Source organism: Asparagus officinalis, chromosome 6 (genome assembly GCF_001876935.1).
Source record: "Asparagus officinalis chromosome 6, Aspof.V1, whole genome shotgun sequence".
NCBI classification, from domain to species: Eukaryota; Viridiplantae; Streptophyta; class Magnoliopsida; order Asparagales; family Asparagaceae; genus Asparagus; species Asparagus officinalis.
The window spans coordinates 32,443,620-32,458,037 of record NC_033799.1 but is presented as its reverse complement, the minus strand read 5'-3'; the positions used below and the strand labels follow the sequence as shown (position 1 = coordinate 32,458,037).

Here is a 14,418-nt window from a genome sequence, read left to right as displayed (position 1 = left end):
TCAATGTGCATTGGTCGATTGATAATGGTCCATCAGTTGAATGACCAGTCCCAATTTTGGACCCTATAACATTCATGTTGTCGGTTGACTGATCATGTTCGATCAGTCGATCGACCCGAAACTCCTTGTAGCCGCTGAGTTTTAGCGTTTTCAACAATTTGAACAATTCATCGCTATTTCTACAGAGACTTCAGTAAACTACAAAAGAACTACCAATAGAAGCTTCAACAAATTCACTAATTCCTCAAGCTGACAAAAGTAGTGAATAGATGAAACTGTTATCTTAATTGACTTGGTCTTGTGTGACCAAATCAACTATTCTCAGTTAAGAGAATAGTGGGGAAGTGGGCTTTGTTGAGAAAAAAAATCTCTCAGAGGCAGTTTATTGAGGGGGTGGAGATGATGGCTTTGGCCTCTATAAAGGGTGGAGTATTCTTCTTGAGAATACACAACACAGAAACAAAACCCCCCTATGTATTACCAGAGCCCCCTCAAAAACCATTGTTCTTTCCCTCTTCTTTGTTCTCGATTACTGGTATCAGAGCGGATAAAAGCTAGTTCCCTTCTTTTTTTCCCATAAGAGAAATCTTGCAATCTCTTTTCCCGAAGCTTCCTTCTCCTTCTAGCCCCTCTCATTGTCTCTTTTCCCCATCAGTCTCTTCTCTATTTCCCGAAGCTCCCTTGTCAAACACTGCCCATTGTCCTTTATTTTTTTTCCTTGACCGAAGCTTATACTTCTTTAGAGAGAGAGAGAGAGAAAGCTAGAGAGAGGGAAAAAGTTAGAGAGCTAGAGTGAAAGATATAGAGAGATAAAAAGTCAATTCTTTCCCCCACATTCAAAAAGTTTGTTGTTGAGCTCCATGCCTAATAGATCTTTTTCCTTTTTGTTATTGCAGTGACTCAAAGAAAATTTTTGTTCGGCCCCTCCATTTTTTTGGTTAAAAAGGAGCCATTTGTAGCTTAAGGGAAAATTTACTTTAGCCCCTTACATAATTCAGAATCCGCTTTTAATCAGTTATAGTTGTTCGGACAATTCTTCGCAAATCCTATCCGGTGCAACTCAATGACAGCAGTAGATCATCTCCGAATTCAGGTAGAACCGACTTCGACAAGTGTTTATCCATTCAACACCACTAGGTGATGATCTCGCTCGAATTGGAGTTTCCTTTCTCAACTCGAAACAGTCAGTTTCTTTTAATTTATTTATTTTATTTTTTTGGTAACTAACTTTATTCTATTTTTAGTATAATTGTTTATATACCAACCTTATACATATTTTAAAATCGAATTTTAGTTTTAGTTCTCTACCGAATGGCTAGTAAATTAGTTCTATCAGAACTAGAAAATTTTAATAAATTTAATGATAGTAATTATGATATGTGGCATAGAAAAATAGGATATGCTTTTATTCATGACAATATCGATGATGTAATCGAAACTACTGCTCCAACCCTTACTGATAAATCTACACCTGAAGAAAATAAAGGATTTGAATAGTGGAAGTCGAAAGATAAAAAGGCAAAAAGCCTAATGCTCATGTTCATGGAAGATAACTTATTAAAGTTTTATGTCCGTATGACACCATGTGGAATGCTATAAAAGAAAAATATGACACCACCTCTGAAGTTAACATTCAACTCCACTTGCATAAGTATAATTCTTGTCGTATGCAAGAGGAAGACAATGTCGTAGATCATATTAACAAGGTGATTATCATGGCTAAGGATTTATCCATCGTTGGGACCGAAATCTCAGAAAGAATGCAAGTGGCAGCCATTTTGAATAGTCTACCTCCTTCCTTTGTTGTGGCTGCTAAACCACATTAAGAATGAACCCAGCTATTAAATCTGCCACTGATCTTCCTATGCACCTAGCATTAGAATATGACTCAATAGCCAGTAGGAAAGAACTAGAACTGAATATGGTACAGCAAGAGCTGAATTATGTCCGTCAGAGGCATAATGATGGAAGCTATAAAAACTCTGGTCCTAGTAAACCACAACCGTAAGGACCAAAATCACAGCAGTTCAAGAGAAAGAAAGTACCCTGCGGAGTCTGCTACAATTATAAAAAGTTCAGTCATTTCAAGCTCACTTGCCCACAAAGTAAAAAACAGGAGAATAATGGAGGCTATAAGCATCCAGAACAATGGGGTACTAGCAAAAGAGAATTCATCGGTGTGACGAAATACAATGCTGTGTGACGGATATTAACGGTTGGTGGATCAACTCTGGTGCGACTAGACATATCGCAAAGGACAAGAATGAAGTCACATAATTCATCAAGCTGAAGAAAGGAGAACAAAGAATCTATATGGTAAATAATACATATCTTGATGTAGAAGGTATTGATTCATATAGATTGGATTGGGGACAATATTCTTGTCCTCAAAGATGTATTCTATGCCCCAGGAATTTAGCGTAATCTAATCTCTGTTCCCAGCTTGATGAAAAAGGACTGGCAGTTAGGTTCTACAATAACCGAGTTTCTATAGGAAAAAATACAAAAGTGTATGCTATGGGAAAATATGTGCCCAAACATGAATTATGCATTCTTCTAGTAACTTGTAATAATTCTGATAATAAAATTTTGAATTTGAACTACTTGTCTTGTTATATTTCCGAGTCTGAATTGTGGCATTCTAGACCGGGACATATTAGTATTTCAAAAATGAAAGACATTATCAGAATGAACTTACTTCCTGCACTATCTAATGTTCAAGTGTCACCATGTGAACATTGTTTAACTGGTAAAATGATTAGAAAATCTTTTATTGGCAAACAAAGAGCCAATGAAGTTTTAGGGTTGCTACACTCGGATATTTGTGGTCCCCTAAGTGTCAAAACTCATAGTAATAAAGAATATTTTATTACTATTATAGATGATTATTCCAAGTTTGCACACGTCTATCTTATATCTAGAAAATTAGAAGCTCTTGACTACTTTAAGAGATATAAGACATAAGTTAAAAACCAACTTGTAATCTAAATTAAAATTTTGAGAACTGAAAGAGGTGGGGAATATAACTCTAAAGAATTTGAGACTTATTATATTCGGCATGGAATTAAAAGGCATATAACAATATCGTATACATCACAACAGAATGGTGTAGCTCAAAGAAAGAACAGAACATTACTGAATATAGTTAGATGTATGTTGTCTCATTCTGGTCTCTCCAAAAACTTTTGGAGAAAAGCATTGTTAACTGTAAACTACATTTTAAATAGAATTCCCACCAAGTCAATTATGTCTACACCTTATGAGTTATGGAAAGGGAGGAAACCTAATCTGAGTCATCTCAGAAAATGGGGATAGCTCATGTTCTCATTCCATACCAACTTAGAGATAAGTTGGATTTTAAAACAGTAAAGTATAGATTCATAGGGTATTCAAAAAACTCAAAAGGTTATAAGTTCTACAATAAAAAAAAATGGGTTATTGAAAGCAGAGATGCTACGTTTCTAGAGAACCTAGAGGAAGAGGAATAAGTTCGTGAGGAAATAAAACCTCTAACTGTAATAGATGATGATTATTACGGTGTTGTTCCCACTAATGACCATGATATTAAGAATGAACCTAACCTTAAAAATGATAAAATACCTATGAAAAATAATTTATCTCACCAACCGGTTGAAGGAAACAAAAGGCCAAGAACACAACCTTCATGGATGAATGATTACTATTTATATTCATGTGAGCCATCTTGTTTCTCGTTAGATATAAATATAGAAGAACAAGATCCAGTAATCTTCTCTGATGCGATGAAATTACATGAATCAGATTTATGAATAGAATCAATGAGAAAAGAACTTGATTCTATAGAAAAGAATAAGGTATGAGAGTTATGTGATCTACTGGAAAATAGAAAAGCCATATGATACAAATGAGTGGTTAAAAATAAATATCGTAATGATGGATCTATTTATAAATTCAAAGTACAGTTAGTTGCCAAGGGTTATAACCAGAAGGCAGGAATAGATTTTCAGGAGACATATTCTCTTGTAGTTAAATTTGCATCAATTAGAATTATTTTGTCTATTGTTATATTTCTTGATTTGGAGTTTTTCCAAATAGATGTTAATACTGTATTCCTTAATGGCGAGTTGAAGGAAACGATATTTATGCAACATGAATGTTTTCAGGTGAAAGGACAGGAGCATAAAGTTTACAAATTAATAAAATCTCTATACGGTTGTAAAAGGTCTTCTAGAAAATGGTATCTCAAATTTTATGATACAATCACTAAACTTGGTCTTATTCAAAATAAATTAGATAATTATGTATATGTCTTGAAAAGTGGGAGTAAATTTACTATATTATCCTTATATGTGGATGATATATTGCTTGCTGAAAATAACATAGAAATGTTGAATAAAATCAAGACATATCTCAGCGAAAAGTTTGAGATGAAAGATATGGGAGATGCATCATATATACTTGGAATTCAAATAATTCAAGATAGAAAGTCTAGAATGCTAAGTTTAAACCAAGAAAAATATTTAAGATCAGTTCTTAGAAGGTTTGGAATGGAGAATTCCAATCCAGCGCTAACTCTGTTTGTCATGAGAAAGAGATTATGTAAAGAGCAAAGCCCTAGAGAGGGGAAAAAGCCATTAGACATTCCTTATGCTCAAGCAATTGGAAGCTTAATGTATGCAATGTTGTGCACCATACCTGATATAGCTTATGCTGTAAGTCTAGTCAGTTGATATCAAAGTAATCTAGGACCAGCATATTGGGAAGCTGTTAAAAGGATTATGAAATATATCAGAGGTACATGGACTCATAGATTGGTTTATCAAGCCGATTTGCTTAAACTCCTCGGTTACTCCGATGCTGATTTCAGAGGTAATAAAGATGATGGAAAGTCCACTTCAGGATAGTTATTCATCTTTGGAGGAGTTGTTTCTTGGAGTAGTAATAAACAATGGTGTGTTGCTAGATTATACGCAAGAAGCTGAATATATAGCTTGCAGTATGGCAACTACACATGTTGTCTGGATAAGATAGTTTTTAATTGATATAGATATCAATTTGTTAGAAGGACCTATTAATATTTATTGTGATAATCAAGCAGTGATTAGCTTGATCAATAGCGGTGTGAATTGCTCTAAAGGAAAACATATTGAGATCCAGTATCACTATATTCAAGATATTGTAGAAATTGAAGAAGTCAAAGTTGATTATATCACTACTAAAAATATGATTGCTGATCCTTTGAAAAAAGGAATATCAGCGGAATCTTTTATCAAACATGTAAGTTTGATGGGACTTAGAAATAAATAAGTCCAAGTAAAATTTCATGAATAATGAAATAAGAGTTACTCTCCATGAATAGTGAGAGTAATGGTAAGAAAAAAACCATCTGATCTCACAGATAGTGGGAGGCATGTCATTTGGTTAATTTGGTCAAGTGTGAGATGTTATCTTGACTTGGTCTTGTGTGACCAAATCAACTATTCTCAGTTGAGAGAATAGTGGGGAAGTAGGGTTTGTTGAGAGAAAATCTCTTAGAGGCAGTTTATTGAGGGGGTGGAGATGATAGGCTTGGCCTCAATAAAAGGTGGAGTGTTCTCCTTGAGAATACACAACACAGAAACAAAAACCCCTTATCTATTACCGGAGCCCCCTCAAAAACATTGTTCTTTCCCTCTTCTTTGTTCTCGATCAGAAACATAGTCAGGTAAATTAAATTTCACAAGCAAATATTGAAATTCTTTGATAGAATGAAGCAAAAAAAAAATCAAAAGGAGAAGTGGAAAGTGCTAATCATAATTATAATATAACAAAAACTTGGAATTTAGTTTCATATCATCTCTTCTCTCATATCTAGTCTATCACCATTCAATAATTAATTCAACTATTCAGCAGAAAATTGATGCATCTGAAAAATTAATATAGCCATAATAAAATTTGCTGTAAAAAAGAAGAAAAAAAGGCCAGAAATAGAACTCTTGCAGGCTTAAACAAGATCTTAACTTATTTAGATGTACATGCTCCCTGCTCCTAAATTTCCCTTAAGTCCTTCCATCACTTGAAATCCATCGTATTTTCTAATTACAGATTCCATCAGATAATTTATAGAATACGACATCTAGCCTGTCAAAATACATCAAACATCAAAGTCCACCATCAAATTCACCAACTAAGTAAACTCAACTATTGTCAATATGTTGTCAAAAGATTTATTATTACCTATCAGTCATAAACAAAAATAGCGAAAGACCTTTAGGTTGTGTTTGGCGACTTCAAAATTGAACTAGGTTTAGACAAGTTCTTTTTTAGCTAGGCTAAAGTTGGACAACATAAGGGCTGGTTCACAAAAGAAGTAGTTTAGGGTGGATTTCTAATTTTTGCCAAACTAAAAACAAGGTTTTGGAAAACAATATTTTACTACTTAAAACAAGTTTTGTGGAGTTGCCAAACATGCCCTTAGATTCAAGTAGATCTCAGCAAAAATAAATAAATATATAAAAAATTAAAATAAAAAAATTAAGAAATGGTAAGAATTATTATTAAAAGAGAATCAAAATAGAAAATATTAGTTCCAATTAGATATGAGGAAAATAGAGAAACACTTTTGAATCTATAGGCAATATTGACTGGAGAACAGATCGGTGCGTGGGAATTGTTCATCGAAGAAGTGTCTGCCAGAGTCGATGGAGGAAATGACTGGTAACTTATTGAAGATGAGATTCCATTGAGAGAGAGGGCGATTTGAATGGGCTGAGAGAGAGAATAAATTTTAGTCAGTTACTAGATGTGTTGGAGGAAGCAATGAATATGCTTCAATATGTGGTACCGTCAGCTAGTGGAGCTGTGAGGTGTGGTTTCTCTTAAAATAAATTTTTGTAAATATTTTTCTGCTTGGAATTTAAAGTGAGATTTATGTGGTGATTATACAACATGGATTTACTATTCATCTACAACATTTCCATCCTTAATAAAATAGTTGATATTATTCCTGTTAGGGGGATGTTTGGTAACTTGAAAGTGAATTAAAAATATAAAAGTCATTTTTTTCTACAATGTAAAAATTAGTAGCACAAGTTCCTTGGAGTCAATTGAATTGTGTTCACATTCTCACCTCCTTATATATAATAGGATACAATTTGGAGGTAGTTACATGAGTAACTATTACAATAATATTTTGTTTGAGTACTAATAGGATTTAGTTTTGAAGATGAACAAGTTGGAGATACATGGTTATGAATATCTTGCTATTACTATGTTGTTGCAAAGGCTTATCTAACACTCTCCCCTCAAGTTGAGGAGTCAAGAAAATGATCTAGCTTGTTGATAAGTTTATGAAACTGATCTCGACCAAGAACTTTGGTAAATACATCAGCAATTTAAAGATTTGTAGAGAGCAAATTAGTGTGTATCAATCTACCTTGAATTTTCTTGTGAATCAAATGATAGATGATTTCTATGTGCTTGGTACGCTCATGAAAGATGGGATTCGATGCAATATGAAGGGCTGCTAGGTTGTCTCAATATAATATTGTTTTTTCAAATGGAACCCACATATCACAAAGTAGATAATTGAGCCATGTGATTTCACATGCAGTCGAAGCCATGGATTGATATTCCGCCTCTATAGATGATAGTGAAATAGTATTCTACTTTTTGGATCTCCAAGAGATGGTACTTCCAAGAAAAATACAATATCCGGACAAATTTTCAAAACCAACCGTTTTTGGATTTTATTTGTAAAAAACGACTACTTTTGAAAATAATTACAAAAACCGACCTGTTTTCAGCCCAGCGCTGAAAACAGGTCGGTTTTTATAAAAAATTCTCCGAAACATCACGGGAGTTCGACTCCCGTGAAGTTTATGGAGAAATTAAACTTCACGGGAGTTGAACTCCCGTGAAGATTAATTTGTGCTTAAAACTCCACGGGAGTTCAACTCCCGTGGAGTTACAGTCAACCATTCCAGAGAATCGAGTCTCTGGCAAATTGTGACTGCAACTTCACGGGATTTCAACTCCCGTGAAGTTGCAGTCACAATTTACCAGAGACTCGATCTCTGGAAAATTGGCACTGCAACTTCACGGGAGTTGAAATCCCGTGAAGTCGCAGGTCACCCAGCATGCACAGCTACTGTGCAGGTTTTGTATATTTACCTGTAACTCATATATATGCCAAATTATTTACAAACAACAATATATACATGATTCAACCATGAATTATAACTCATATATATGCCAATTTATTTGCAAACAACAATATATACATGATTCAACCATGAATTAAACACACACGATTATGTATATGAACAATAATTTACCTTCAAAAGTTTAGTATTTGAAAATTCAGGAAAGTTACAAAATTTATCAAAATAAGTTCAAATACAACCCAATATAGCTCCCCTCCTTCCTCTCCCTCTCTTCCCCCTCCCCCTCGCTCTTCCCCGCCCCCTGGGTTCCTGCTGATGAGCCTCAACATCGGCATGCGAAGTGCCGGCTCCATCGGCATGCGAAGTGCCGGCGTCATCATCACGCGGCCGTCGACGTCGAGCGTACGCCCGTCCAAATGAGCGAGACCTGTCCTCACGGCCTGCGAACTCGTCGACGTGAGTCTTATGGAACACCTGCGCTATGCTCTTCTTGATCCTGCTGAGGAGACCTAACGCCACCTGATCCTGAATCTCAGTCACGTGCGCATCAATATCAGCATCAATGCTATCTAAAACACGGACCTGCGTGGTAAACAATTTATTAAGTATCAACTCAATAAAAAATATTATAATTTAGCTTAGAAACTTACGTAATCTCTCTCGTTCATCCCACTAGGGATGTAACTATCTGTCGGTGGGCGTGGCATGTGTCCAGCTAAAGGCTGTGGGTCACGCGTGATCCATCTACGTGTGATACCCCAATACCAACGCATATACGTGTTATAGTCAACAGCTGTGGGCCTCGTATCCTGTATGCAATCCCACCTCTGAACCCACCTGTCTATGTAGGCCGCACGGACTACGGACCAGTCAGTCCGGTGCGATGTAGGGCACCGCCGACGATTGATCTGCTCAACAGGATCTGGAATATGCTGAGAGAGTGTAAACTGCCGTAGCACACGGTCCGGTACATGCATCTCTACGATCTCCCAACAGATCAATGGAACTCTGGCTCTCCACAAGTCGGGACTATCTCGGCAGATAGGTGCAAGAGAATGTATATCGAGCTCCGGCGGTGTATAGGGTCTCCACTTGAACTGAAATAAAATAAAACATTTATCAATATCATACAGAAAAACTATAATATTCATACTTCTTGAGTTTTATATTTACCTGTTCATGCTGGAGGCCATCAAGCTCATTTCGGTAAAACTGACGGTGACGCGTCGCTGATTTGTACTGAGCGTATCGCACGTTATACCTATATGCAGAATAGCGAATATATAAGTACAAATATTCAGGTTACGAATGAAATATGTGTGTGTACAATTATACCTGTATGCCAACGGATACTGCCCCTCTAAGTCACGGTGCATAAGTAAAGTGGGTCGTCCAATATGAATGCGCTCCCATGACCAAATCTGTATCAACGTACAGCATCCCTTGAATTCTTTATTCTGCATCAGAGATACTCTACTCAATTCTCGATATAAATATGCCAACACCGCACTGCCCCACGATAGTGCGCCGCATACACCAAAATCCTCCAGCAGTGGCAGCCATCGTGCATGTACGAGAGTCTTGCTCGCATCAGGAAATAGTACGCACCCTATCATGTGCAATATGTATGCACGAGCATGAAACTGGAGCGTCTCATCAGAGGCATCCTCTGGTATGTCGCCCTGAAATGTCTGACGAAGCCACGATAGCTTCATCGCACCACTCCTCAAGTCGGGAACCTGTCCAAGTAGCCGGCCACATACCTCCGGCCAACTATGATCGTCGGTGCCCGTAACTACCGGTCCATCAATCCGGAGCCCAAGTATGACGGCCACGTCCTGTAAAGTGATCGTGCACTCCCCTATATGCATGTGAAAGGTGTTGGTCTCTGGCCTCCACCTCTCAATCAAAGCAGTGATAAGCGGCCAATCAAGCCTGATATAACGAATCGTCGAACACGGTCGAAAACCGGCCTGAGCGATCAAAGCTAGTACCCTCTCATCCTCTATGACCCATGCCGAATGACTATGGGAATGCTCGATCATCGTGTACTCTGGTACGGGCTGCACATAAAACGAGAATCAGTTTTAAGTATATTCATTAAAAAATTACATTAATCGAAGAAATATATATCTAATTTATTCGTATTACCTCTCCCGAACCAATATGGTCTGAACAATGACTCGCCTGAAGGTACAAAACGTCGGGATTCTCCGGTCCCGGATCCATAATGAATAGACCTGTGATTAAAATATGAGCATATATACAGAGTGCATGGGTGGCGGGAAATGTCGTTGGAGTGCTCTTGGAATTCCTTTCATCCTATCGGATATGAATGTAATATGCCCCGTGGCCCATCTTGTGTCCAATGTCGACTATCGTATGGTGGACGAAAACACTCTTTGTAGGTTTGTTGATAGTTGTATGCAGAATACCAAGCGTCGACAAATTCATAATGTGAAATGCGAGCACCACCCTGTAGGTCGGAGCAAGCTGCTACAACATGTGAACAAGGAATCAATTGTAGTTGCGGTACATTGCAAGTGCACGTACAAGTGCGATCCACCAACATATTGACTTTGTAAGAGCGATTTTCTCTATGGGTTATTCCCTCGAGCACCTCCCATTCATTAAAACTGTATCGTACAACCTGAAATGACCGAGCTTGTACAATCCGAGCCGCTAGCATTTCATCAACCTTCGGTGTTAGCTGGGAGCGCATATTTTCACCAAGTTCTCGACGTCGAACAAAGAATTTATTAAGCCTGTAAAAAGTTTTAGCAACTAGTGCCTGTATTGGCATGCCGCGTGCTCCCTTGAGCACGCCATTGAAGCTCTCAGACGCGTTCGTAGTCATCATACAGAACCGTCGACCGCCATCCTCACATAAAGCCCACTTATCAACATTGTTTGGACCCAAACTAGTTTCGATCCAATCATGTGCGGCTCGTGAAGTGAACTTGATCCTCTCTCGTATTTGTTCATAAACATATTTTTCTGTTGCACAACCGGCTTGCCAAAGTAAGTCTTGAACCTGAGCGTTTCCATACTTCTTCTTGAAGTTGTCTCTAATATGTCGCAAGCAATAGCGATGTGCATGTGATGACGGGAAATGTCGTTGGAGTGCTCTTGGAATTCCTTTCATCCTATCAGATATGAATGTAATCGGCCGCGTCTTTCACCAAGTTCTCGACGTCGAACAAAGAATTTATTAAGCCTGTAAAAAGTTTTAGCAACTAGTGCCTCTATTGGCATGCCGCGTGCTCCCTTAAGCACGCCATTGAAGCTCTCAGACGCGTTCGTAGTCATCATACAGAACCGTCGACCGCCATCCTCACATAAAGCCCACTTATCAACATTGTTTGGACCCAAACTAGTTTCGATCCAATCATGTGCAGCTCGTGAAATGAACTTAATCCTCTCTCGTATTTGTTCATAAACATATTTTTCTGTTGCACAACCGGCTTGCCAAAGTAAGTCTTGAACCTGAGCGTTTCCATACTTCTTCTTGAAGTTGTCTCTAATATGTCGCAAGCAATAGCGATGTGCATGTGGTGGCGGGAAATGTCGTTGGAGTGCTCTTGGAATTCCTTTCATCCTATCAGATATGAATGTAATCGGCCGCGTCCCCACACTAGGGATATGATATCTAATGCATGCAAAAAACCAAGCCCAATTCTCTGTATTTTCAACATCAACCACTGCGAATGCTAAAGGAAACAACCCGCCATCCGCGTCAACTCCGGTTGCAACAAGCAAAACGCCTTTGTATTTACCATATAAGTGAGTTCCATCAATGCGAAGAAGAGGACGGCAATATCGAAAGCCCTCGATATAGGGCCCAAATACCCAAAATACACCGGTGAACCGCCGTTCTCCGCCATCAACGGGGTCCGAAGATACTTCGTAGACAGTCCCCGGATTTTCTCTTTTGAGTGCTTCAAGATAATGAGGTAAAATCTCATACGAATTATCCCAATCCCCGAATATTTTTATCATCGCCTTCCTCCTAGCATTCCAACACTTGTGATATGATACATCCAAGTTGGTGGCTTTATGCACTAAAAGACGGATATCTTTCGGCCTTAGATCAAGATCCTCCCTCAGATGCGGTAAAATCAATCGATATATAAAAGAAGAGGACGCATTCTTGTTATTCATCTCTAATCGAGGATTGCTACAAGTGTGGAGTCCATTGTATGCCGTGATTTTGAATTGCCCACCTACTCTTGAACCCGAGCGTGAATTAAGCTTCCACGGACACCTCGCATTGCCGTCGTGGTGTCCACTATTATCTTCGACATCGTCATCTTTGCGATAGAAACAAACCACATTATAGCTTGTAGTATTATTTTTGGTTGGCCTGAACTTCACATTTTTTGCAATGGAATACGTGCGAATAGCATGGATCAATTTCTCCTTACTCTCGTAAAGATCTCCCTTGATGAATGAGAAGTCCTCGGCCTGTGTATCAACACCGCTATTAGTGCCAATAGGAACACTTTCCATCGCGGAGTTATCAATCCATTCATCTCCTTGAAGTTCATCGGGCGGCGGATCCTCTAAGCCGACATACTCATTATTAACATAAGCCCCGTCGATGTGTTGGATTTCCCCGTCATCACGATCTATCACGGTCATGCTATTAATTTGTAATCCCTCCTCTTCATCATCATTCTCGGATTCAACACTTGCATTATCTTCTTGAATTCCCGTGTTAGTATCGAAAGCATTCGAAGTGCCCACGAACGAAGGACCGCTCATGTATTGTGATTGTGTCCAACATTCATCTTGTTGAGGAGATAAAAAGCCTACAGAATCAACTTCAGGATCCTCCAACATGCGGGAATACATTCCTTCGTAGTTCAACGATTTGCCCAAATCTCTCTGATGTTTTTCAATGAACAATTCGACCGAACGCTTCTCGTCGTGTAAGACATGAATGAGACCCATATCGTAGTCACTTGATATTTGAATGCCACTTGTTCTGTTCTCCACAACAGGATAATTGCAAACCACACTGAGGTGATACTCACGTGAGTTAGTTAATGTAAGTTTGTGTAATTCATTAACCAACTCATCGAAAGTACACGATTTTGTTATGAACAACGGTCTCGTCGTGCCTCCTTCATAAACGGGCATATTATTCTCGAGGTAATTAATCTTCCCATCATAAGAACAGAGAATTACAATTCGATCATTCATCGTTACCTCTGAAGAGTGAAAAATTCAATATCAATATTACACGAAAAGCCAAATAAATATTGATTGTTACTAATTTTTACATTTAGGTAGTAACTCTAATTTCCACATTAATTGATAATTTCACCTCTAAATACGCAAAATTATTTAATACGTCTTCACAAAATTCGTAAATAATTCACAATTAAATTCTAAAATCTAATTTATATCATACATATGCAAAAATCTAAAATCTAATTTTTCTTCACAAAATCTAAATAATTCACAATTAAATTCTAAACTCTAAATACAATAATTTTCGAAATTATTGATAATTTCCCCTCTAATTTCACAAAATTATTGATAAATTACACACTAATTCTTCACAAATTTCACAAAAATTATTGATAATTTCCCCATTGATAATTTTCCCTCTATTTTCCTAGCTGCGGTGGCGACGGCACAGGGGCGGCGGCTAACGGGAACGAAGGAGTGGGTTTCGAACGAAAGAATAGGGTTTGCTGTGCCAGCGCGGCTTTATAGGGGAGCCAAAACTCCACGGGAGGTCAACTCCTGTGGAGTTACAGTCGAAAATTCTCAGAGAGTCGATCTCTGGGAATTTTTGACTGCAACTTCACGGGAGTTCAACTCCCGTGAAGTTGCAGTCCCAATTTCCCAGAGAACCGAGATCGGTTCTCTGGGAATGTTTGACTGTAACTCCACGGGAGTTGAACTCCCGTGGAGTTTTAAGCACAAATTAAGCTTCACGGGAGTTCAACTCCCGTGAAGTTTAATTTCCCCATAAACTTCACGGGAGTTGAACTCCCGTGATGTTTCGGAGAATTTTTTACAAAAACCGACCTGTTTTCAGCGCTGGGCTGAAAACAGGTCGGTTTTTGTAATTATTTTCAAAAGTGGTCGTTTTTTACAAATAAAATCCAAAAACGGTTGGTTTTGAAAGTTTGTCCTACAATATCCAGTTATCAATCATCTAGATGTTGAAAACTCCTCCAATCAGAGTCACAATAAGCATGCATTTTAAGTGCATTATTGGATGAGAGAAATATATTAATGCAAGGAGCTGATTTAATGTTGTGAACTACATGAAGAGTAG

General features: G+C 38.0%; 2 protein-coding genes across 2 annotated transcripts; both read right to left on the bottom strand.

Moving 5' to 3' along the window:
- LOC109846028 (protein MAIN-LIKE 1-like) lies at positions 5,861 to 10,389 on the bottom strand. Its single transcript, XM_020415249.1, has 6 exons — positions 10,275 to 10,389; positions 9,459 to 10,186; positions 9,297 to 9,384; positions 8,774 to 9,220; positions 8,445 to 8,705; positions 5,861 to 5,884 (listed from the first exon to the last, which is right to left on the bottom strand). The coding sequence occupies exons 1-6, from the start codon at positions 10,350 to 10,352 to the stop codon at positions 5,861 to 5,863; spliced, it is 1,626 nt and encodes a 541-aa protein (XP_020270838.1). The 5' UTR covers positions 10,353 to 10,389.
- On the bottom strand, positions 11,265 to 13,328 carry LOC109846027. The gene has a single exon (XM_020415248.1). It carries the CDS (start codon positions 13,326 to 13,328, stop codon positions 11,265 to 11,267), a length of 2,064 nt encoding a protein of 687 aa, XP_020270837.1.

What these genes read in the sequence shown, in the direction of transcription:
- LOC109846028 (XM_020415249.1), bottom strand. Translation starts at nt 10,352, where the DNA reads ATGGATCCGGGACCGGAGAATCCCGACGTTTTGTACCTTCAGGCGAGT. An exon ending in ACCATATTGGTTCGGGAGAG is followed by an intron (nt 10,187 to 10,274) that starts GTAATACGAATA and finishes TTTTATGTGCAG; the next exon opens with CCCGTACCAGAGTACACGAT. An exon ending in CTTCGCATGCCGATGTTGAG is followed by an intron (nt 5,885 to 8,444) that starts GCTCATCAGCAG and finishes TTAATTTTTCAG; the next exon opens with ATGCATCAATTTTCTGCTGA.
- LOC109846027 (XM_020415248.1), bottom strand. Translation starts at nt 13,328, where the DNA reads ATGAATGATCGAATTGTAATTCTCTGTTCTTATGATGGGAAGATTAAT.